General features: G+C 40.8%; 1 protein-coding gene across 1 annotated transcript in view; it reads left to right on the top strand.

Annotated features, from left to right (window-relative positions):
* The window catches only part of puf60a (poly-U binding splicing factor a), a 115,882-nt gene that overhangs the window by 53,275 nt on the left and 36,304 nt on the right, over positions 1–26,303 (top strand). Inside the window, exons 4-7 of the mRNA XM_045693787.1 lie at positions 16,250–16,300; positions 16,626–16,787; positions 22,660–22,752; positions 22,843–23,056. Coding sequence (XP_045549743.1) covers positions 16,250–16,300; positions 16,626–16,787; positions 22,660–22,752; positions 22,843–23,056 — 520 coding nt within the window. The remainder of the gene's footprint in view (positions 1–16,249; positions 16,301–16,625; positions 16,788–22,659; positions 22,753–22,842; positions 23,057–26,303) is intronic.

The following is a 26,303-nucleotide window of genomic DNA, read 5'->3' as shown; positions in this document are numbered from 1 at the left end:
GCATGTAATGGTTTTATTATGAAGGTGCATTTTTATGGTGTAAATGATCTTAACTCAACCTTGAAACTCACGCGCTGCTTATGTTTCCCAGTTAGGCTCTACACCCCCTTGTAAAGCAGATTCATCTCCTTAATTTTAACAAGTTATTTGGGCACTTTAGTTGTGATACAAACCTTAACAAAACATATAGGCTAGGCTACATGAGGTGTGTGACTATGATTTAGAAAAAGTCGGCAAAAAAAGCATTGTTTCTTATGCTGGGCGTCATTCACAAATGATAGGCTAATATTGTCACCCATCAGATTATTCTTGATTTAATCTTGCGTTTACATATACTAAATGTATTTTTTTATTTAACCTTTATTTAACCAGGTACAAGTTCTCATTTACAGCTGCGGCCTGGCCAAGATAAAGCAAAGCAGTGCGACACAAACAACAACACAGAGTTACAGATGGGATAAACAAACCTACAGTAGAAAAAAGCTATATACAGTGTGTGCAAATGAGGTAGGATAAGGGAGGTCAGGCAATAAATAGGCCATAGTGGCGAAATAATTATAATATAGCAATTAAACACTGGAGTGATAGATGTGCAGAAGATGAGTGTGTAAGTAGAGATACTGGGGTGCAAAGGGGCAAAATAAATAACAGTATGGGGATGAGGTAGTTGGATGGGCTATTTGCAGATGGGCTATGTACAGATGGGCTATGTGCAGTGATATGTGAGCTGCTCTGACAGCTGGTGCTTAAAGTTAGTGAGGGAGATAGGAGTCTCCAGCTTCAGTGAATTTTTTTTTTGCAGTTCGTTCCAGTCATTGGCAGCAGAGAACTGGAAGGAAAGGCGGCCAAAGGAGGAATTGGCTTTGGGGTTGACCAGTGAAAGATACCTGCTGGAGCGCATGCTACGGGTATGTGCTGCTATGGTGACCAGTGAGCTGAGATAAGGCAGGGCTTTACCTAGCAAAGACTTATAGATGACCTGGAGCCAGTGGGTTTGACGACGAATATGAAGCGATGACCAGCCAACGAGAGCATACAGGTTGCAGTGGTGGGTAGTATATGGGGCTTTGGTGACAAAACGGATGGCACTCTGATAGACAGCATCCAATTTGCTGAGTAGAGTGTTGGAGGCTATTTTGTAAATGACATCGCCGAAGTCAAGGATTGGTTGGATAGTCAGTTTTACGAGGGTATGTTTGGCAGCATGAGTGAAGGATGCTTTGTTGCGAAATAGGAAGCCAATTCTAGATTTCATTTTGGATTGGAGATGCTTAATGTGAGTCTGGAAGGAGAGTTTACAGTCTAACCATACACCTAGGTATTTGTGGTTATTCTAAGTCAGAACTGTCCAGAGTAGTGATGCTGGGCGGGCGGGCAGGTGAGGGCAGCGATCAGTTGAAGAGCATGCGTTTAGTTTTACTTGCATTTATGAGCAGTTGGAGGCCACGGAAGGAGAGTTGTATGGCATTGAAGCTCATCTGGAGATTAGTTAACACAGTGTCCAAGGAAGGGCAAGAAGTATACAGAATGGTGTCGTCTGCGTAGAGGTGGATCAGAGAATCACCAGCAGCAAGAGCGACATCATTGATGTATACAGAGAAAAGAGTCAGCCCGAGGTTTGAACTGAAATAATAAATGTGTGAAATTTGTGAAATTTAGAATGCACCTGTCTCAACAGGCAAGGGGACAAAAATACATGTCATCTATGCCCTTAAATAGCAAATGGAGGAGGCTTTTCCCGTGGTTCATTTTCATGCCAGCCAGGTAGGCTGTACTCTTGTTGTAAAGAGAAGCAATGTGCTTAATATTAGGAAAGTTGAGAAATGAATATAGTTCGCCTAGCTGAAGGGATCCTCATATTTTTATTAGTGTCCACTCTGTTTTCTCACGCAATTGCATAGCCCATAGAAATGTTGCCCAACAGGAGCTCATGGAATTTTTTATTACATTTGCATTGATGTCAGAGTGATTAGAGTGACAAAGTGCTGAGTACCAGGCAGTTAGCAAGTTTGGTAGGCTACTAATGACGAGCAGCAGCATCAGAGCTTGGAGAACCCTAATTACCGTGACTAAAAGGTCATTTGGAATTTGACTGCCTTCATGACTCGTGACCGCTGGTGTGGCAGTAATACGGTCACCGCAACAGCCCTCATCGTGCCCTCTTCACGACTGTCTTGTTGTGTTTGGACCATGAATAGAATGCATTAGTGATTTGTATTTTTGGCAATTGAAGAAGCACCGGCAGGCCATGGGAATGTGTGTGCGGTGCGCACCTAGCCTATCCCGGACACTTTGTGTAGCGTTTAGTGGTTCTGCTAGCTAATGATAACATATTCTGGTAGATGGAAAGGCTTTCCCAGAAGCTTCAATTTAATGTTAACTACAAAGTATTCTAGGCCTAGCTGGCAGAACAATATCATGATTATTGGCATTTGTTTTGCAAACTCTGCCATCACAGAAACACTGTTAGTCAAACAGTCTCTTGCTGGTGCACACTTTCCCAGACCTCAAAGGTTGGTTTAATGTCATGATTCCATCCGTACGCATCACACATTTTTTAGAGCCCCACTAAATCCGTTTTAAGCAATGCACGTTCATGAGATTAGATGCTTCATAATGATGGTTGCTAGGCAGCAGTCATTACTAGGCTGACCAGATGGATAGCATCGACATCATGGATAGTTGCATTGTTGTAGAAGCTAAGTAAGCTGTGAATTATATCAAGTGTTACTGCTAGTTTACAATGCCGATTGGGCTGAAGCTGTATAGTAGTCTGCGTCACATAGCGTTATTTAAGGTTTTTCGAAAGGACTGTAGCCAAACTTGGCTACATGACATTTGTGGTAGTTGGCAACTAAAAGATGCTGTATAGCTAGCTCTAGCTGAGTGGCCAAAGCTAGCTCCTTTGATTCACTATTACTGACAATCATGTAACGTTAGCTATCTACATAGTCACTTGTTGCTTGCATTTCGTTTAGCTCATTTCAAACGAGGCCGCGAAACTGCACATCTTCCGTTGTTCGTGCGTGGCACGAACAACTCTATGTTCGTGGTGTTGAGGAATATTAATTCATGGAGTCAGGCAGAACTAATTTATCAGCAATAGTAGGTTTATTCAGGCAATTGCAAGGAAGCTCACTCTCTCAGGATAAACCCGGAGAGGATCGTTATATACTTCCTCTACTCAAAGAGCTATAAAGCTTACAAAATAGATAAAGGGTAATTAGTTCTACTCCCTTAAAGTTCTCACAGTCTGTGTCTAAGATAGGCAGGAAAGATCGTATCACTCCCCTAAAGAAGAATTATGCCTGGATGGCTTTTAGTGCCCCAAAGATAAGGACGAATAACGAATCACTACTTTGTGGGGTGTATGAAGAGATTACTGGACAGCTGTGGAAAATTACCTGTGACTGTGGAAAATTACCTGTGACTGTGGAAAATTACCTGTGACTGTGGAAAATTACCCGTGACTGTGGAAAATTACCCGTGACTGTGGAAAATTACCCGTGACTGTAACAACCATTTTGCACCCACAATAGCGTTAGACTAATAAAGCTGACTGACCTTCCATGATATCAAAGTTTTAAGTTAAAGATGTTCCGCTAGCGGAACACCTGCTCCAATATCCAATGATAGGCGTGGCGCGAATTACAAATTCCTCAAAAATACAAAAACTTCCATTTTTCAAACATATGACTATTTTACAGCATTTTAAAGACAAGACTCTCCTTTATCTAACCACACTGTCCGATTTCAAAAAGGCTTTACAGCGAAAGCAAAACATTAGATTATGTCAGCAGAGTACCCAGCCAGAAATAATCAGACACCCATTTTTCAAGCTAGCATATAATGTCACAAAAAACAAAACCACAGCTAAATGCAGCACTAACCTTTGATCTTCATCAGATGACACACCTAGGACATTGTTATACAATACATGCATGTTTTGTTCAATCAAGTTCATATTTATATCAAAAAACAGCTTTTTACATTAGCATGTGACGTTCAGAACTAGCATACCCCCCGCAAACATCCGGTGAATTTACTAAATTACTCACGATAAACGTTCACAAAAAACATAACAATTATTTTAAGAATTATAGATTCAGAACTCCTTTGTGCAATCGAGGTGTCCGATTTTAAAATAGCTTTTCGGTGAAAGAACATTTTGCAATATTCTGAGTAGATAGCCCAGCCATCACGGCTAGCTATTTAGACACCCACCAAGTTTAGCCCTGACCAAACTCTGATTTACTATTAGAAAAGTTTGATTACCTTTGGTGTTCTTTGTCAGAATGCACTCCCAGGACTGCTACTTCAATAACAAATGTTGGTTTGGTTCAAAATAATCCATTGTTATATCCAAATAGCGGCGTTTTGTTCGTGCGTTCAAGACACTATCCGAAGTGTAAATAAGGGTCACGAGCATGGCGCATTTCGAGACAAAAGATTTCTAAATATTCCATTACCGTACTTCGAAGCATGTCAACCGCTGTTTAAAATCAATTTTTATGCCATTTTTCTTGTAAAAAAGCGATAATATTACGACCGGGAATCTGCGTTTAGGTAAAAAGACGAAAGAAAATAAAGAATTGGGTCGACTCGGGCACGAGCCTGAGTCTCACAGTACTGTGACCAGCCACTATCCAAACGCGCTACTTTTTTTCAGCCAGAGCCTGCAAAGCCACGATTCAGCTTTTTGCCGCCTTCTGAGAGCCCATGGGAGCCGTAGGAAGTGTCGCGTAACAGCAGAGATCCCCTGTATTGGATAGAGATAATCAAGAAGGGCAAGAAATTGTCAGACAGGGCACTTCCTGCATGGAATCTTCTCAGGTTTTGGCCTGCCAAATGAGTTCTGTTATACTCACAGACACCATTCAAACAGTTTTAGAAACTTTGGAGTGTTTTCTATCCAAGGCTAATAATTATATGCATATTCTAGTTTCTGGGCAGGAGTAATAATCAGATTAAATCGGGTACGTTTTTTATCCGGCCGTGAAAATACTGCCCCCTAGCCATAACAGGTTAAATCTCTCATTGTCATACTCCAATGTTTGTATGTTTGTAAATGTGAAGAAACCCTGTATAGCCTCAAAACATGATTAAAATTATTAACCAACTATTAACTATGTTTTGAGGCTATATAGTGTTTGTTCACATTTACATTGTTTACAAACATTGGAGTAAAACAAGCTCATATTTTGCCATGTTTGGCACACAAACATTTACAACAAAGAAATTGTAAAAGGTGGTTGGTTGTTGAAGGGGCAGTGCAGTTAATGTGATTTCGTTGTTTTTTTTCATGCTATTTCCACACTGTGAGGTCGAAATAACACTCTGAAATTGTGAGTGATGGTAATGTCCTTCTTGTGTAAGTTGAGAAAAATGCCTGGAATTTCTGCATCTTCAGGTAGGATGGACCTTTTTGCGAACATCATGTCACAATATGATCTGATTTATAATAGACCAATGACTGTTCATCTGGGTAAGATGGTGGTTCAGGGAAATAAATCATATATTTTGGGGGGGGAGGGGGTTATTTTCATTAAATAAGCACACAGTGATTTATTATACATACAGTGATGATTTAAAAAAAATACAATTACAAAGACTGCATGGGGGCTTTAACCCTTGTGGTGTTCAGGTCTGTGGACCCATTTTCAATGTTTATTAAAATAAGTGATGCAATTAATTATTTTTTCAACCTGAGACTCATTGGCCTTGGCTCATTTTCTGTGAAGAACATGTAAAATAACACATTTTCATTGAGTGCACACTGCACCCCCCCTACACATTTATATTACACAAGTGGTGTAAGGGTTCACTGGACTCGGCTAGTGTGTGTGTGTGTGTGTGTGTGTGTGTGTGTGTGTGTGTGTGTGTGTGTGTGTGTGTGTGTGTGTGTGTGTGTGTGTGTGTGTGTGTGTGTGTGTGTGTGTGTGTGTGTGTGTGTGTGTAAACAAAAAAAAAGTACTAATTAAACAAGAAGGTTTGGTGTATGCCTTCACTCTGTTTTCCTCTTCCATGGGCCTGCTGTCTCAACATAGCACCAAGAACCTGTCTGTCCATCTCCCTGCCTGTCTCCCACTTTTCTCGCACTCTTTACCCTTTGTAGTGTGTGAAACTACACAATGTGTTACGGAACCTGCACAATGTTATTTCGATACATTGTAAAAAATTCTGAATTTTCCCACACTTTACCCCAGCCAGGTGCAAATTGGGGAAGGGGCACATCAAATAAATAGCTTTGCATGTGTGGCTCCTTACCACAATCAATCCGTATGGCAAAAATAATCTCTGCTCAGATGGCAGAGATTGTGTGGATAGAGGACCTTCCACTTTGGAAGATGAAGAATTTTCCTAATATGAGGATCATGTCTCTGTCAATTTGAGGTCTGACAGTGAGTTGGAAGAAGAGGATGAGATTGAACATCAGCCAGCCCCAGGACCAGCCCGTCAGCAACCAGATCATCATGTCCAAGATAAACATGATTTATTCCATGATTTATTTTTGTAAACAAAAATCACGTTTTTTTTTTTTTTTTAAACAAATAGCGCTTTTATTGATAAATGTGATATGGCAGAGGTAAATGGGAAATATTAACCATGTATGCTGTCTATATTGCTTGTAATTGATATAAGTCAACATCTAAGTATTACGTATTTTTACGTAAATTGTTATGGCTGTGTTTTTAAAAACCCAATAATGTTGTGGGTACATCAGACCTGCGAACATTGGGTGAATTACAAAAACATGGACACCACACAAGGGTTAATACACAGATACATTTCTTTATCCACCCAGACCTTTGCTACCCAGGAAATTTGTGTGACCGGACCTTCTCAAGTAGTACTTGAGTGCCCAAGGCCTAAGTATTGTATTATTTTGTTCTTGACTTGCACATAGGCAACTCCAAAATCCACGGAGGTTGTGAAAATGAACACAAGATGAGATGCAAATGCTTTTGAAAATATAGATTATTTAAAAATGATTTATTGTGAATAGAACAAACGCTGTACTCATACATTGGGATAATATTTGAAACCCCCGACTTCCCAACATTCCTTCCTTATCGAGAAGATTGTGTAGAGTAGGAAATGTGAGGAGTTTATTAGTAGGTTTTATCCAAAATATAAACGCAACAATTTCAACGATTTTACTGAGTTACAGTTCATATCAGAAAATCCGTCAATTGAAATGAATTAGGCCCTAATCTATGGATTTCACATGACTGGGCAGGGGAGCGCTTTGGAGGGCATATGTGACCGACCGCCTCGATTTGGTCTTATGTAGCAAAATTTGAAATAGTTTTTTTTACATTGGATAAAAGTATTGACTCAGAGCTAGAAAATGGTATATGCAGTTGAGGTACAATGGGAAAGTACATAAACTTCTAGCCCCACTTTTGAGAAAATGGCCCTTGAATGTATTGGTACACCAACTGGAGAGCTCTGCTTTGTCTAAACCCATTCAGCACACTTCACGGCCTCTAAAGCCTTAGCCCCACCCATCTCTTTAAGGATACTAATAATGGCGGAGGTGATAGCTGCCGTTTTACGGTCTCCTAACCAATTGTGCTGTTGTGTGTTGTTTTGGGTTATTTGTAACTTATTTTGTACATAATGTTTCTGCCACTGTCTCTTATGACCGAAAAGAGCTTCTAGATATCAGGACAGCGATTACTCACCACAAACTGGTAGAAGCTTTTTTCTTTAATGAGTTGGACGCAAAGGATTTACTTCAGACACCCGACAAGGCCCTCATCCCTGTGATTCGCATGAGAAAGAGACGGCGATATCGGGGACGTAGGTCTGGGTGCCTAGTAAGCACCCAACGGTGAGTGGGTAATCTGCCTCTACCATCAGTCCTATTAGCCAACGTACAATCATTGGATAGCAAAATAGACGCCTTTTAACCTCCCTGGGCAAACGTCCCACCTAGTCAACAGCCAGTGGAATTGCGTCGCGCGAAATACAAATGCCTCATAAATGCTATAACTTCAATTTCTCAAACATATGACTATTTTACACCGTTTTATAGATACACTTTTCCTGAATCGAACCACGTTGTCCGATTTCAAAAAGGCTTTACAGCGAAAGCAAAGCATTAGATTATGTTAGGAGAGTACCCTGCCAAAAATAATCACAGCCATTTTCAAAGCAACAAGCATGCATCACAAATACCCAAAACACAGCTAAATGCAGCACTAACCTTTGACGATCTTCATCAGATGACACTCCTAGGACATCATGTTACACAATACATGCATTTTTTTGTTCGATAAAGTTCATATTTATATATAAAAACAGCATTTTACAACGGCGCGTGACGTTCAGAAAATATTTTCCCTCAAATACTGCAGGGAATCAGCACCACAATTTACAAAAATACTTGTCATAAACATTGATACAAAATTAAACTGTCATTCAAAGAATTATAGATGAAGATCTCCTTTATGCAAACGCTATGAAAGATTTCAAAAAAGCTTCACGAGGCAAGCACTCTTTGCAATAATCTGAGTACTGAGCTCAGAAAGGCACTAGGCTATACAGATAGCCACCATCTTGGAGTCATCTAAAATCCAACATTGCATTAGAAAAATTCCCTTATCTTTGATCATCTTCATCAGAAGGCACTTCCAGGAATCCCAGGTTCACAACAAATGTTGTTTTGTTCGATAAAGTCCATAATTTATGTCCAAATAACTCCTTGTTGTTCGTGCGTCCAGTAAGCTACTCCAAGTGTAGAAAGTGCGCGGATGATGTCGCGACGAAAAGTAAAAAAAAGTTGTATTTACGTTCATTCAAACATGTCAAACGTTGTAAAACATCGATCTTTAGGGCCTTCAGAACGTGAAGATTCAATAATATTTCAACTGGACGGTTCCTGTGTCATGAAAAAGGTTTTGGAACGGGAGGATCCACCCTCGTGAATGCGCCCCAAGAAGTGATGTCACCCCCTGCCTCAACAACTTCCCCTCCTTGTCATTCGGGCTCTGTTCATCGTAGAAGCTTCAAACAACTTTGTAAAGACTGTCGACATCTAGTGGAAGCCGTAGGAAGTGCACAATTATTACTACGTCACTGTTTATTCAATAGGAAACGACTTGAAGAGAGCCCATGCATCCAGATTTCCACTTCCTGGTAGGATTTCTCTCAGATTTTTGCTTTCCATATGAGTTCTGTTATACTCACAGACACCATTCAAACGGTTTTAGAAACTTCAGTGTTTTCTATCCAAATCTACTAATAATATGCATATCCTAGCTTCTCAGAAGACCTAAGATGAAGAATTGTTTACTTGCGTAAAGCTGGAAAAGGTTACAAAAGTATCTCTAAAAACCTTGATCAGTCCACGGTAAGACAAATAGACAAACACGGTCTGCTTAACCTTTCTAGGGTATGTGGGACGAAATCGTCCCACCTACGCAACAGCCAGTGTAATCCCATGGCGCGATATTCAAATACCTTAGAAATGCTATTACTTCAATTTCTCAAACATATTACTATTTTACACCATTTTAAAGACAAGACTCTCGTTAATCTAACCACACTGTCCGATTTCAAAAAGGCTTTACAACGAAAGCAAAACATTAGATTATGTCAGCAGAGTACCCAGCCAGAAATAATCAGACACCCATTTTTCAAGCTAGCATAAAATGTCACATAAACCCAAACCACAGCTAAATGCAGCACTAACCTTTGATGATCTTCATCAGATGACAATTCTAGGACATTATGTTATACAATACATACATGTTTTGTTCAATTCATTGTATAACATAATGTCCTAGGAGTGTCATCTAATGAAGATCATCAAAGGTTAGTGCTGCATTTAGCTGTGGTTTTGGTTTTTGTGACATTATATGCTAGCTTGAAAAATGGGTGTGTGATTATTTCTGGCTGGGTACTCTCCTGACATAATCTAATGTTTTGCTTTCGCTGTAAAGCCTTTTTGAAATCGGACAGTGTGGTTAGATAAAGGAGAGTCTTGTCTTTAAAATGGTGTAAAATAGTCATATGTTTGAAAAATGAAAGTTTGGGGATTTTTGAGGAGTTTGTAATTCGCGCCACGCCTATCATTGGATATTGGCGAGGCGTTCCGCTAGCGGAACATCTAGATGTAAGAGGTTTATGCAGGGAAACTTAAATCCATTTTACCACATTTCTACCAGCATGTTAAATGTACAACCAGAGGGGGGAAAAAAACTCTAGACCAACTTTACTTTACACACAGAGACACGTACAAAGCTCTCCCTCACCCTCCATAATTCTATCCTCCTGATTCCAGCTTACAAGCAAAAACTAAAGCGGGAAGCACCAGTGACTCGGTCAATAAATAAGTGGTCAGATGACGCAAATGCTAAGCTACAGGACTGTTTTGCTAGCACAGACTGGAATATGTTCCGGGATTCATCCGATGGCATTGAGGAGTATACCCCCTCAGTCGCTGTCTTCATCTATAAGTGCATCGATGACGTCGTCCCCACAGTGACTGTATGTACATACCCCAACCAGAAGCCATTGATTACAGGCAACATCTGAACTGAGCTAAAGGGTAGAGCTGCCGCTTTCAAGGAGCGGGACTCTAACCCAGATGCTTAAAAGAAATCCCGCTATGCCCTCCGACGAACCATCAAACAGGCAAAGCGTCAATACAGGACTAAGATTGAATTGTACTACACCGGCTCCGACGCTCGTCGGATGTCAGTAACACTGAAACATGCATGAGAGTATCAGCTGTTCCGGACAACTGCGTGATCACGCTTTCCTCAGCCGATATGAGTAAGACCTTTAAACAGGTTACATTCAAAAGGCCGAAGTGCCACCAGGACGTGTACTCCGAGCATGCGCTGACCAAATGACAACTGTTTTCACTGACATTTTCAACCTGTCCCTGACTGAGCGGTAATATCAACATGTTTCAATCAGACATCATAGTCCCTGTGCCTAAGAACACTAATGTAACCTGCCTAAATAACTACTGACCCATAGCACTCACGTCTGTAGCCATGAAATTCTGGTCATGGCTCACATCAACACCCATATCCCAGAAATGCCTTTTCTCACCTGGACAAAAGGAACACCTATGTGAGAATGCTATTCATTGACTACAGCTCAGTGTTCAACACCATAGTGCCCTCAAAGCTCCTCACTAAGCTAAGGACCCTGGGACTAAACACCTGGTAACGGTAGGGAACAACACATCCACCATGCTGATCCTCAACACGGGGGCCCCTCAGGGATGCATGCTGTCATGACGTTGCCCTCGCTCTGGGAACAGGGAGCACAGTTGACCCCCTCCCCCTTGCACCACCCCCCTACCTACCTCTCCCTACCCAGGCCCTGTGAAGGCGGTCGTAAAATTCTAAAGGAGAATGTCCTGCCGCATGGCCCAGTTGAGACAGAGAGGGGTTTCATAGAGAGACAAAGGAAATTATTCCAACTCACAGAATTGGGGAACCGAATGACATTTATGTTCTGGAGAAGGTATAAAAGATCAGTGAAGAATCCAGCTACGAACTGGTCTGCTTGGTACAATTCTGTGAGGCTCATTAGAAACAATATTGCTATATTACCATACTAAGGTTTTTCTGTCATTCCGAATAAAACCCCCACCCAGGGTTACTTTCTTCAGACCAGGCCTCCACTTCATTACGAGTTGGCCAATAGGTTTGACCCTGCATCCCTCTACTTAACTTTAACCATACCACGTGGTTAAACTTTTGGACTATCGATACCGACAGAATAATAACAAGTCTTTGATATAATTTCTAGCTGCAGACTATTAATTAATATCATTGAACGCGAAGACCGACGAAACATCCATTCTATAACGACATTAATGAATGTCGCTTTGAAAGATCCATTCTAACCGAGCGAGAGAGAGAACGCGGACAAAAACTCTCCAACAGGACAAAAACTCTCCAACAAGGATCCCGACGACACACTGAGCGTAAATATATATTGATTGCAGTTGTTCCCGAATGAGTGAGCGTTCATGTGCAAAGGATTAGCATATCAATTGTTAATATGTATCAACTCTGTAGTGTCTTCTCCGCTGCCCCCACCCCCCTTGTTTGTTTAACAGGCCGCCATGCCTGTTTAGCCCACTAGGGCACATTACTCCACCAATGCTTTGTAACGATGACCAACTGTTTGTATGCTTTCTGTGAATTACTTAGTTTCGTAAATAAATGATTTTAAGACAATTGATGTATGGATGACTCTTAGTAAAGGCTGGGTTCGTGCAGATACAACTAGTTACGGCGTTTGGAATGAGACTGGATGCGAGGTAAAATACACCATTTAACCTCTATGGGCTAGGTGGGACGCTAGCGTGCCACCCGTGGTGCACTCCATCAACAGCAGGTGCATTTCAAGAGCGGCAAATTTGAATCCAAATAAATGTCAAAATTCAAATTTTTCAAACATACAACTATTTTACACCCTTTGAAAGATAAACATCTCCTTAATCTAACCACGTTTTACGATTTCAAAAAGGTTTTACGGCGAAAGCATAAATTTAGAGTATGTTAGGACAGTACATTTACAAGAGTTGTGTGTAATGTTTTGTCAAGTCAAAGACAGGGTCACCAAAACCATAAAACCAGCTAAAATGATGCACTAACCTTTTACAATCTCCATCAGATGACACTCCTAGGACATTATGTTAGACAATGCATGCATTTTTAGTTATATCAAGTTCATATTTATATCCAAAAACAGCGTTTTACTATGGCATTGATGTTGAGGAAATCGTTTCCCTCCAATAACCGGCAGTCAAGTCAGCGTCACAAATTAAATAATTAAAATGAGAAAACATTGGTAAAATATTATATTGTCATTTAAAGAATTATAGATTTACATCTCTTGAACGCAATCAACTTGCCAGATTTAAAAATAACCTTACTGGGAAATCACACTTTGCAATAATCTGAGCACTGCGCCCAGAAAAATACGCGTTGCGATACAGACTAGACGTCATGTTGGGGAGATCTAAAATCGATAATACTATGTAAATAATCCATTACCTTTGATTCTCTTCATCAGATGTCACTTCCAGGTATCACAGGTCCATAACGAATGTAGTTTTGTTCAAAAAAGCTCATCATTTATGTCCAAAAATCTCCGTCTTGTTAGCACATGATCTAAGCCAGCCGGACTTCTCGTCATGAACGAGGGGAAAAAATATATTTACGTTCGTTCAAACATGTCAAACGTTGTATAGCATAAATCATTAGGGCCTTTTTTAACCAGAACATGAATAATATTCAAGGTGGACGAATGCATACTCTTTTATAACGTATTGGAACGAGGGTACCCAACATGAACTCGCGCGCCAGGTGTCTAATGGGACATCATCGTTCCATGGCTCTTGTTCGGTCAGATCTCCCTCCAGAAGACTCAAAACACTTTGTAAAGGCTGGTGTCATCTAGTGGAAGCAATAGGAAGTGCCAAAATATTCCTCAGCCCCTGTGTTTTTCAATGGGATAGGTTTAAAGTCAATACAACACATCAGGTATCCACTTCCTGTCAGAAAATGTCTCAGGGTTTTGCCTGCCAAATGAGTTCTGTTATACTCACAGACACCATTCAAACAGTTTTAGAAACTTTAGGTGTTTTCTATCCATATATAATAAGTATATGCATATTCTAGTTACTGGGTAGGATTAGTAACCAGATTAAATCGGGTACATTTTTTTATCCAGACGTGCAAATGCTGCCCCCTAGCCCTAACAGGTTAAGCCAGAAGATAATCGGCCTATACTATAATATAATATAATATATAATGTTATAATATAGGAAAGTTATATTAGGAAAATTATAACTTTGTAATCTGAATATTTTCCTTGCTGCCCCGATCTCCTAGTTAATTACAGTTAAACGATGAATCAGTTTAATCGCGTAATAATAATTATAGGGAGTTATTTGATAAACATGTCTTCAAGTTAATGGTGCCCCAAGACATGACAATGCTCAGTCCCCTCCTGTACTCCCTGTTCACTCATGACTGCATGGCCAGGTGGCATGACTCCAACACCATCATCACGTTTGCCGACGACACAACAGTGGTAGGCCTGATCACCGACAACAATGAGACAGCCTATAGGGAGGAGGTCAGAGACCTGGCCATGTGGTGCCAGGATAACAACCTCTCCCTCAACATGATCAAGACAAAGGAGATTATTGTGGACTACAGGAAAAGGAGGACCGAGCATGCCCCCATTCTCATCGACGGGGCTGTAGTGGAGCAGGTTGAGAGCTTCAAGTTTCTTGGTGTCCACATCACCAACAAACTATCATGGTCCAAACACACCAAGACACTCGTGAAGAGGGCACGACAAAGCATATTCCCTCTCAGGAGACTGAAAAGATTTGGCATTGGTCCTGAGATCCTCAAAAAGTTCTACAGCTACACCATAGAGAGCATCCTGACTGGTTGCATCACTGCCTGGGATGAGAACTGCTCGGCCTCTAACCGCAAGGCACTACAGAGGGTAGTGCTTACAGCCAAGTACATCACTAGGGCCAAGCTTCCTACCATCCAGGACCTCTATACCAGGCGGTGTCAGAGGAAGGCCCTAAAAATTGTTAGACTGCAGTCACCCTAGAAATAAACTGTTCTCTCTGCTACCGCATGGCAAGCGCTACCGGACTGCCAAGTCTAGGTCCAAAAGGCTTCTTAACGAGTTATTGCTCGGGGATAGAAGCTGTTAACAGCTAATCAAATGGCTACCCAGACAATTTGCCTTGTCTCCCCCCCTCCCCCTGCTCTTATGCTGCTGCTACTCTGTTTATTATCTATGCATAGTCACTTTAACTCTACCTACATGTACTTATTGCCTCAATTACCTCCACTAATCTGTGGCCATGCACTTTGTCTGTACCGGTTCCCCCTGTATATTTAGCCTCTCTACTGTTATTTACTTTTAAATGGATTTCTGATTGAAATAATATTACTACATAGATCATACACGTAACGTTAGCTAGCAAGCCAGCAAGGTAACGTTTGCTAGCTCACTAACAGTACACTTTAACTTGCAATAATAACGTCTTTCTGACTAATTTAGAAACGTATATTTGAAAAGATAGCTAGACTCTTACCCGTATACATGGACTAACACTTCACAGCAGACTGGAACTATTTAACTCTGTTTTGTTTGTAGCTACATCTTGTTTGGCCAGCGTTGTGTCAAGGAATTCTCTCTGGTTCACACTGACCGTGGCGTGTGCAGAGAGTAGCACATCACTTTTCCAACTGATTTGTCGATAGCGGCTGCTAAATTCAGGGCATCAATGTTGTTGAGAAAAGTAGCAAAACTTTTGTAGTTATCGATGGCTAACATTATATCTTTCAAAAAGTCACGGTAGAAAGGACTATCAACACGTACTGAACAGCTCACATTATAGACAGAAACATGCTACATGGCAGACCAATCCAAACTCATCTCCCGGCATGTTATCTCAGCCAATCATGTCTAGTGGGAAGGTTCGTGTCTTATTCTGTGGCTAAGCCAACTAGGCTAATAATTTAAGAATTGTATTCATATATATGGATGGGAATACAACTTTATTAAGGTATATGAAAGTTCACCATGTTCCAGAAGGAATTTCTGCCAAAAACACATTTTGATAAGAAATAAATGTTTACATTCGATGGCTGCTCCTGTGAAGTAGTGACGTGCGACATACACCTAGTTTCCTGAAATGAGTAGTGATGCCCACCCACTGGGGAGCAAGAGAAGTTAAAATAAAATTATCTGACAACAGCTCTGGTGGACATTCCTGTAGTCAGCATGCCAATTGCACGCACCCTCAAAACCTGAGATATCTGTGGCATTGTGTTGTGTGACAAAACTGCACATTTTAGGGTGGCCTTTTATTGTCCCCACCACAAGGTTTTCCTGTGTAATGATCATGCTATTTAATCACCTTATTGATATGCCACAGCTGTCAGGTGGATGGATTATCTTGGCAAAGGAGAAATGTAAACAAATTTGTGCCATTTTTTAAATATTTTGAAATGAGCTTTTTGTGCATTTTGATCTTTTCTGGGATATTTTATTTCAGCTCATGAAACATGGGACCAACACTTCACATGTTGCGTTTATTTTTGTTCGGTATAGTATAAAACATGACTCAATTACTTTCAATGCTGCTTTTTAGAATACTTTTTGATTGATGGGCCTTTGTCCTAAGCAGCAAAGCCTCTTTTCTGAGTTAAATGTATACTTTTTCTCTTAGATGGCATCGCTGACAATGGGCTTTGGAGATCCCCTCTCACCTTTACAATCGGTAAGCTGTTATATCATTTATTTTGTTAAAAACCCCATGCTATTTTCTATCATAACATGTATGTCTTGTTGTTAAACAAGTGTCAAGTGTCAAAATAGTGTCAAGATAGAGAATCTTTGCATGATTTTCTCTGTATTTTTTTATTTGTTTTTATTCAATTACACAATCAATGGAGTGGAATCCATGCAATGGAATGTCAATAACTGAAGGAAGCAATTCCACCGATCTCCATTTCTAGTGTGTCTTTGGTCAGTGTTTGTGTTTGTAATATACAGTGGAACAGCAAGTCAGTGCTATGTTCAAGCACAGTTTCCTCCTATTTTAGGTAGCGGCTCAGAGACAGCGAGCATTAGCCATCATGTGCCGAGTGTACGTGGGCTCCATTTACTACGAGCTGGGAGAGGACACGGTCCGGCAGGCCTTTGCCCCGTTCGGCCCCATCAAGAGCATCGACATGTCCTGGGACTCTGTTACAATGAAACACAAGGTGAGATTTCACAACTGAACATTAGAACATCCCAGACTTGTTTTCCTCAGCTGAACTCAGCTGTTGAATGAGTGATTCCTTTACTGTATGTTCTTTGTATCTACCCACAATGTTGTAAGGATATTTATTATTATTGCATTTGTGTATAATTTAAACTATAGCCCGACCAATATCATTGTCTTCCGTCAGGTGGCGCCACTCCTGTGCAACGCTCGTCCCTCAACCGACCTGTCTTGTAGGTCGTGGAATAAAACATTTTATATTTTAAGCATCCGCCACAGAAAATGAAAACATAGTTCCTAATTTCTGGAATTACTGAGCTCTCGCATGAATCTCTGACACAGGCAGAATTAGCTTAATTATTATACAGACATTTTGACAGTGATTAAAAAATGTGCAATTGTGAAAATGTATTCAAAGAGGGGCTTCCTCCTGCAAAAATGATCTGAAAGCATATCGTTCGCCACTGACTTGATCAGCTGATTGAACTTGTTGGTAGCTAGCTTGCTGAAATACTAGGTAAGCAAGCTTGTCTCTAAATGTTTAAACCTGTTGAAATGAAATGCTACTTTTGCAGCTTGCTGATGTAGAGTGCTATGAAAAACTATTTGCCCACCTTCTAATTTTCTCTACTTTTGCATATTGTTTTTACTGAATGTTATAAGATCTTCAACCAAAACGTAATATTAAAGGGAACCTGAGCGAACAAATTACACAATTACATACCTATTTAATTTATTTCATAAACAAAGGTATGCAACACCCAATGCCCCTGTGTGGAAAAAGTAATTGCCCCCATTACACTTAATAACTGGTTGTGCCATCTTTAGCTGCAATGACTCCAACCAAACGCTTCATGTAGTTGTTTATATCAGTCTGTCATGCATCTGTGGAGGAATTTTGGCCCACTCATCCTTGCAGAACTGCTTTAACTCAGCGACATTTGTGTGTTTTCAAGCATGAACTGCTCATTTCAAGTCCTGCCACAGCATCTCAATTGGGATTAGGTCTGGACTTTGACTAGGCCATTCCAAAACTTCAAATTTGTTGCTTTATCCGTTTTCATGTAGACTTTTGTTAGATGGCTCCCATTATGTCTTGTGAAAACCAAACGCTACATTCCACATTAAGAACCTCCTACCAACTGTCAAGCATGGTGGTGGTAGTGTGATGCTTTGCTGCCTCAGGACCTTGCCTTAATAGAAGGAACCATGAATTCTCTTTATCAGAGAATTCTACATGAGAATGTCAGGCCATCTGTCTGAGGTTGTAGTCATTGCAGCTAAAGGTGGCACCACCAATTATTGAGTGTAAGGGGGCAATAACTTTTTCACACAGGGGAATTGGGTGTTGCATAACTTTGTTAATTAAATAAATCAAATTAGTATACTTTAAAAATATATATATTTGTAACTCAGGTTCCCTTTATCTAATATTAGATTTTGGTTGAGTATCTGATAACATTCAGTATCAAAAATAGAGAAAATCAAGAAAGGGGCAAATACTTTTTCACTGCACTGTATTTGTAGACTGCTGCACCAAACCGGTAGCCTGGCTGACGCACAGACCACGTGACACAGCGAGAGGAGCTGTGCCCCGATGGTCTGGACACCCTTTCCTTATTAATCCATATTCCACTCTCAAAAAGTGCATGCATTTATTGGGGGGTTGAGACCTCTCACTGTTTTGATTACAAAATCCAATCGTTGTAATTGAAGGGGTTGCCGTTTGGGGGCTGTGTGTGACTGTGCATGTGTAGGGCCCTATAAAATCTTTGTGTTTTCCCAAATTCGGTTTTCCCGGTTTTAGTTTTCCTGGTTTGGGATTTCTTACATCTTTTTTATTTTGTGACTCAAAATTACAACTGGATGAGTCCATAACAATGCATAAATCACACACACACACAAAAAAAATGTAATTCCCCTTTAATTGTTCATTTAGCAAGAGGAATGTTTGGCTAACGATGTTTCTGTACTGCACATGTGATGGCATAGTTTGCAAAACAAATGCCCACCCGATTGATACAAATAATCATGATATGATTCTGCCCGGTAGGCCTACTTTGCAGTTAACATTTAATTCAGAAGGTTTTGTTGAAGGCCTTCTTCTCTAACCACAAGACGTTTGTCATTAGCATCGCTAACTGGCTACACAAAGTGAGAGACAGAAGTGAGCACTACACAGACAGGGGAATTAACATGCCATTGCTTCTTCAGAACATTGTAGGAAATGCTAATCCTTGATACATTTTTGTTCATGTCTTGTGAGAAAATCATGCAAATCAATACTTTTTCGACTAAGTTGAATACAATTTATTGATCTTCTACTAACGTCAACACATTTTATAAATATTGTTTAATTCCATTTTAACATCTGGACCGTGATTCTGTCCGCGTTCTCCGCATGGCGGATTTAATAGGGCCCTACATGTGGGTTTTTGAGAAAAAGACAGAGGAGAACTAACCAGTAAAATCACTTCATTATCGACTCATCGTGCCGACTACTGACAGCATCAAAACGGCCTCCCAGACTCTGAAGCCAGGAGGACCAGGCTACCAAAAAGGAATTGTTTTCAGAAATTAGCTCGTAACGTTGGATCAGACTGAGCAGTGTAGCCAATCGCTACTTTGTAATGTTGGGTTGAATGCAAGAGCAGCAGCAGCTGATGACACTTGTGGCAGAACAGCAAGTGCTTCATGAAAACTCTTTGTATTGGAAGTACAAGAGTATAGCTATCTATATTCTTTAAAATTACTAAACGACAGTCTATTTTTTACATGATGCATAACCACAGATCTACACCTCATGCTACAACTACACATGAATATGTCCGTTTTTTTGTTTGGTTGTAAAACTGATTCAACAGAAGCTCAGAGTAGAAAATACAGTAGAATAAGGGAGTGAATGTTCACTGATATTATCAGCTGATATATAGGTAACAGGCCAATATCCATATATTGGTTGGGCTCTAATTTGCCCATATTAATGGGCAATTCCACCACTTTTCAACCTCATATTCATCATTTTCAGCACCAAACTAGAGTCTATTTATGTGAAAACAGCGCTGTGATTAATCAGTGATTAAAAAGATAAGGTCCTAAAAAAATATATTCTCTGTGACATCACAGTTCATCTTAACAGAATAGAAATTAGGCTGTAAATGTTGTAAATGTTTATTTTAATTTGAACTATCGTGGGGTTAGGGTGAGGGTTAGACTCGTGTCACGTGACTCGAGTCGTGTGATATACGTGGCTTATTGATACAACTGTTTCCTACTATAGGTAGTTGGCTGACTAGTGATGACAACATTGTAACTCTCCAATGTGAATAGCTGGTAACAATGTTTCGTGACCAAGTGCTACTGAATAACCTCAACTGATATGCACCAATTGCTCATGATACACATCATTACTCTAGTCTATCAGTCCATTCCAAATCTTTATACTCTACATGATGCATATGTTGATCTTGCCTAGGGTAGCAGCAGAACTGCTAGGACCGGGCCTGACCAACAGAATAATTTGCCTCTAATTTACTTGCGTTTGTGGCCAACCTTGGCCTGCTCAAAGTGAGCCGCTGTTGTTGGGAAGTCAAAACTGTTGAACTCCTTGGAGCAGCTTGATGCACATCAGCCTCGTTACTTTGTCCTCAAGAAGGATGTGATCTTCTGGCCATATTTACTGTTTTGGAGAAAGAATCACCTCTCGGCAGGCACACTGGAAACAAGGATAATGAACACAATCTTCGCCGATTTTGAGTCACTTACTGTAGCCGAAGTCCCTTATGTGAGGACCTTGCGTCTCTTGCGTGAAAAACACACACACACCACACTAATTTCCAAGCAGCTTGGGGGTTTATTAGCCTATGAAGTATATTTGCCTTTGAAGTTGGAGCACATCGACTGGTATTTCCATCAGTGAATAAAAAGCATTATTTTGGGTAACACTTTACCTGACACCGTGACATAACATGCTATGACACGGTCATAAGTTGACATAACTTGTCATAACCTGACATTGCCATAACACTGTCACGACCCATATATTTACACCTGTTGTGATATATATTGCGTTATTTTATGGCTGGTTATGACACCTACATAAGAGTTTCAAAATAAACATTTATTCAAATTAGTTTTTTCCCTACCAAGAAGTAGGGACTTTTGTTTGAAAGTTTCTCATAAATATATTCTTTATTTTTTTTTCCTTCATATTTTAAATAACATGTAGAAAAAACATTTTATGACACTGTCATCAAGCATTATGACCATTCTGTGTCACTTGGACTAAGACGCATTATGACTATACTGTGTCACTTTACTTGGACTAAGAAAATACACTTTATGACAGTATCAAAAAGCATTAGGACCATCATAATCATCATGTACATGCCCTTATATCAGTCAAAAAGAGGGTGTCTCGTCCTGCTCCTGAAATCTGCTCCTACATTCATCCCAGTCATCAGAAACAGAGCGTTGGGGTAGGTGCATGTCTGACATCCATGTGTGTGCAATTACAACTATAATTTAATATGGTCAATTTAAAGAATAATTATATAACTAAAACATACAGTTGACATGTAGGCTATGGTGTAATGTAATGTTTTGCCTTGTGTGGTGGGTTTTGACACTTATTTAGGTGTCATAACAGCCATAAAATAATGCAATATATGTCACAACAGGTCTAAATATATCATGATAGTGTTATGACAAGTTGTCAGCTGTTATCACATTTTATGACATGGTTATTACCGTGTCGTAATGTGTTATGACGATGGGTGTCAAGTATTGGTGGTTTGCAAATTTATATTTATTGGCTTTTTATTTTTTTTATCTGAACTTACCGTCTAACGGAAACCCTTGAGGGAGGATATTTTCTTGCTCCCCACATCACTGCGAATCTCATAGTGTTTGAAAATCAATGTTTTTAAAATGGTTTAACTTTTGATGATGTCATTGGGTAGAACCTTTTAACTTTAGAAATTTGTTAGACAAAACTTGAAATGCGCTGTCTTCACATACACTGAGTGCACAAAACATTAGGAACACCTTCCTAATATTGAGTTGCATACCCTTTTGTCCTCAGCAGAGCCTCAATTCGTCGGGGTATGGACTCCACAGGGATGCTGGCCCACGTTGATGCCGATGCTTCCCACAGTTGTGTCAAGTTGTCTGGATGTCCTTTGAGTGGTGGACGATTCCTGATACACACAGGGAACTGTTGAGCTTGAAAAACCCAGCAGCGTTGCAGTTCTTGACACACAAACTGGTGCGGCTGGCACCTACTACCATATGCCGTTCAAAGGCACTTAAATCTTTTGTCTTGCCCATTCACCCTCTGAATGTCACACATACACAGTCCAAGCATCAAGGCTTAAAAATCCTTCTTTAACCTGTCTCCTCCCCTTCATCTACACTGATCAATAAGCATAGTGACATCATAGCTTTCATCTGATCATTCTCTCAATAACAGGTGCTCATAATGTTTTGTACACTCGGTGTATGTTGACACTGGTATTGTGCTGGAGATAATGACAATTATGTTGAAAAGCGGTGGAATTGCCCTTTAAGTTGTTGGTGCAGTGTGTTATAGTCATCAATATTTTTGCAAATATCCTGCCCTGCAATATAATTGTAAGCAATCTCTAGTAATTAGGAATAAGTTATTAACCATGAGTATTGATGGTAGTTGCAGGTACCATACCATCTTAAAATAAATAAACCCTAACAAATGTATTTTAATTTTAGTCCTAGCTGAAGTTTCTTCAGAGCGTATAGCCATTGTTTCCCAAGCAGGTAAATCACCTTTGCAAAGACCCGTCTCCCTGCTTCAGGTTGAAGCCTGACATTTTTGTTGTTCCCCTGTCCCTCAGGGTTTTGCGTTTGTGGAGTATGAGGTGCCTGAGGCAGCCCAGCTATCCCTTGAGCAGATGAACTCTGTTATGCTGGGAGGGAGAAACATTAAGGTGAGCTCTGCTGTCAATTTTTCGAAGGGTAACTTGATTTTTTTGCTCAATGCCATGACTACACTATTTTAACACAAATCACACTTTAAGGTGGGACGACCGAGCAACATCGGACAGGCCCAGCCGATCATTGACCAGCTGGCAGAAGAGGCGCGCGCCTTCAACCGAATCTACGTGGCATCTGTGCACCCCGACCTCTCGGACGAGGACATCAAGAGTGTGTTTGAGGCGTTCGGCCGGATCAAGTCATGCACTCTAGCGAGAGACCCCACCACGGGGAAACACAAGAGCTACGGCTTTATTGGTGAGGAAAACTTCTTCAGACTGCGACTTTAAATTGGTTGCAAACTAACCCCCTTGAAACAAATAAAATAATGCAGTTAAATCAATTAAGATATATCTTTTTTTGATTTAGTATTATTTCAGTGTGTTTGGAAAGTATTCAGACCCCCTGACCTTTTTCACATTTTGTTACGTTACAGCCTTATTTTGAAGTGGATTAATTAGTTTTTTCCCCTCATCAATCTACACACAATTCCCCATAATGTCAAAGCAAAAACAGGTTTTTAGAACATTTTTGTAAATGTATTAAAACATTTTTGGGGATAAAACATTTACATAAGTATTCAGACCCTTGACTCAGTACTTTGTTGAGGCACCAGTGGCAGCGATTACAGCCTCAAGTCTTCTTTGGGTATGACGCTACAAGCTTGGCACCTGTATTTGGGGAGTTTCTCCAATTCTTCTCTGCAGATCCTCTCAAGTTCTGTCAGGTTGGATGGGGAGCATTGCTGCACAGCTATTTTCAGGTCTGCAGAGATGTTCGATCGGATTCAAGTCCAGATGTTAATAGTGAAATGCTTGTGCTTCTAGTTCCGACAGTGCAATAATATCTTACAAGTAATCGAACAATTCCACAACAACTACATTATACCCACAAATGTAAAGGGATGGAATAAGAATATGGACATAAAAATATATGGATGAGCGATGGCCGAGCGGCATAGGCAAGATGCAGTAGATGGTATAGAGTACAGTATATAGATATGAGATGAATAATGTAAGATATGTAGACATTATTAAAGTGGCATTATTTAAAGTGACTAGTGATCCATTTATTAAAGTGGCTAGTGATTTGAGTCTGTTGGCAGCAGCCTCTCTATGTTAGTGATGGCTGTTTAACAGTCTGATGGCCTTGAGATAGAAGCTGTTTTTCAGTCTCTCGGTCCCAGCTTTGATACACCTGTACCTCGCGTTCTGTATGGTAGTTGGGCGAACATGCAGTGGCTCGGGTGGTTGTTGTCCGTGATGATGTTTTTGGCCTTCCTGTGACATCGGGTGCTGTAGGTGTCCTGGAGGGCAGGTAGTTTGACCCGGTGATGCGTTGTACAGACCGCACCACCCTCTGGAGAGTTTTGCGGTTGATGGGCGGTGCAGTTGACGTACCAGGCGGTGATTGAGCCCGTCAGGATGCGTCTGTAAAAGTTTGATTGTTTTAGGTGACAAGCCAAATTTCTTCAGCCTCCTGAGGTTGAAGAGGCGCTGTTGCGCATACTTCACCACGCTGTCTGTGTGGGTGGACCATTTCAGTTTGTCTGTGATGTGTACACCGAGGAACTTGAAACTTTCCACCTTCTCCACTACTGTCCCGTCAATGTGGATAGGGGGGTGCTACCTTTGCTGTTTCCTGAAGTCCACGATCATCTCCTTTGTTTTGTTGACGTTGAGTGAGAGTTTGTTTTCCTGACACCACATTCCGAGGGCCTTCACCTCCTCCCTGTCTCATCGTTGTTGGTAATCAAGCCCACTACTGTTGTGTCGTCTGCAAACTTGATGATTGAGTTGGAGGCATGCATGGCCACGCAGTCATGGGTGAACAGAGAGTACAGGAGGAGGCTGAGCACACACCCTTGTAGGGCCCCAGGTGATATGATCCTTGACTGGTCTCTCAAAGCACTTCATGATGACAGAAGTGAGTTCTACGGGGCGATAGTCATTTAGTTCAGTTATCTTTGCCTTCTTTGGTATAGGAACAATGGTGGCCATCTTGAAGCATGTGGGTACAGCAGACTGGGATAGGGAGCGATTAAATATGTCCGTAAACACACCAGCCAGCTGGTCTGCTTATGCTCTGAGGACTGTCTGGGCCAGCAGCCTTGCGAGGGTGAACGCGTTTAAAATGTCTTATTCACGTCGGCCACGGAGAAGGAGAGGGGGGGCCCGCAGTCCTTGGTAGCGGGCCACGTCTGTGGCACTGTATTGTCCTGATAGTGGGCAAAGAAGGTGTTTAGTTTGTCTGGAAGCAAGATGTTGGTGTACGTGACTTGGCTGGTTTTCTTTTTGTAGTCTGTAATTGCCTGTAGACCCTGCCACATACGTCTCGTGTCTGAGCCGTTGAATTGCGACTCTACTTTGTCCCTATACAGGCATTTCACTTGTTTGATTGCCTTGCGGAGGGAATAACTACAGTGGTTCCTCCTTTTAAAAATTGCAATCTTACACCGCGGGACTTAGAGGTACCCAGTGTCACTGCTTCATTGCTCCAGACCACCACAAGGGGGAGTTAGAGCACTCATTATGCATTTGGGTCCCAAGGTTTTTAAATGGCCAATCATATCGAGTGGTTCCAATGACGAATATGACACGAGCCACCCGTCCCTGGTGACTTTCTTCAGCGAAGATGGCTGACAGAACATTAAGGTGGAAGCAAATGTAAGTAATTATAACGTCATAATGAGTCAAGCAAAAAATGTACATTTGAGAGGAATATGTTAGTTAGTATAGAGACAATCGATTGTGCATATTTATTTGTCATAAAGTTAAATTACGAAAATCGCTATTTAGCAAGTTTTTTTTCAGCCATATCCAATACCAGGTGTATCAAACTCATTCATTATACACTTCAACAGTGTTTCCACTCCTGTTCCTGGGACATCAATGATTACACATTGTAACTATTTAAGTAAAGACTGATTTGTAATTCATATATACAGAATAAAAAACAGTACATCCTGCCAGCACGCCCACAAGCGTGCTGAATGACATGTGGAAGAGGGCGAGGAATGAGATGGGAGTAACAATCCAGGCTATTTTCTCTGAGATCGGCATAATAATGTAATGAAACAAGCAGGGAGCAGGTTTCGAACCCTCAACATTCTAGCCCGAAGTCCCGCACGCTATCGACTGTGTCCAAATGTAATAATTGGTGTTGGGGCCGATTGTGGCTAAAAACACTATCAATTGGAATCTTTAACATGTGGAAAGGGGAAAAGTACTATTATTAGTTTTTCACAAGGCTGTGAATTCTGCTAACAACGTTTCTAGGATGGGCTATTAGCTGAACAATAGACTATTCAACCTTTACTAAAGAATTGTCTAATAGCTGAGCTAGGTGTGAACCCCTCAACTTGCAACAAATCATTTTCAGGACTATCTAGAAAAAGCAGCGGAGATGCGCAATAGGTTTCTAAGAAGAGGCTATTCTCCACAATGTGTGGATGAAGCTCTTAATTTGGCATTGGGGAAAACACGAGATGAACTGCTACAAAAAC

This window comes from Salmo salar, chromosome ssa14 (genome assembly GCF_905237065.1).
Source record: "Salmo salar chromosome ssa14, Ssal_v3.1, whole genome shotgun sequence".
NCBI lineage: Eukaryota > Metazoa > Chordata > Actinopteri > Salmoniformes > Salmonidae > Salmo > Salmo salar.
The sequence above is the reverse complement of the archived record's forward strand: the minus strand, read 5'-3'. Positions and strand labels throughout refer to the sequence as shown.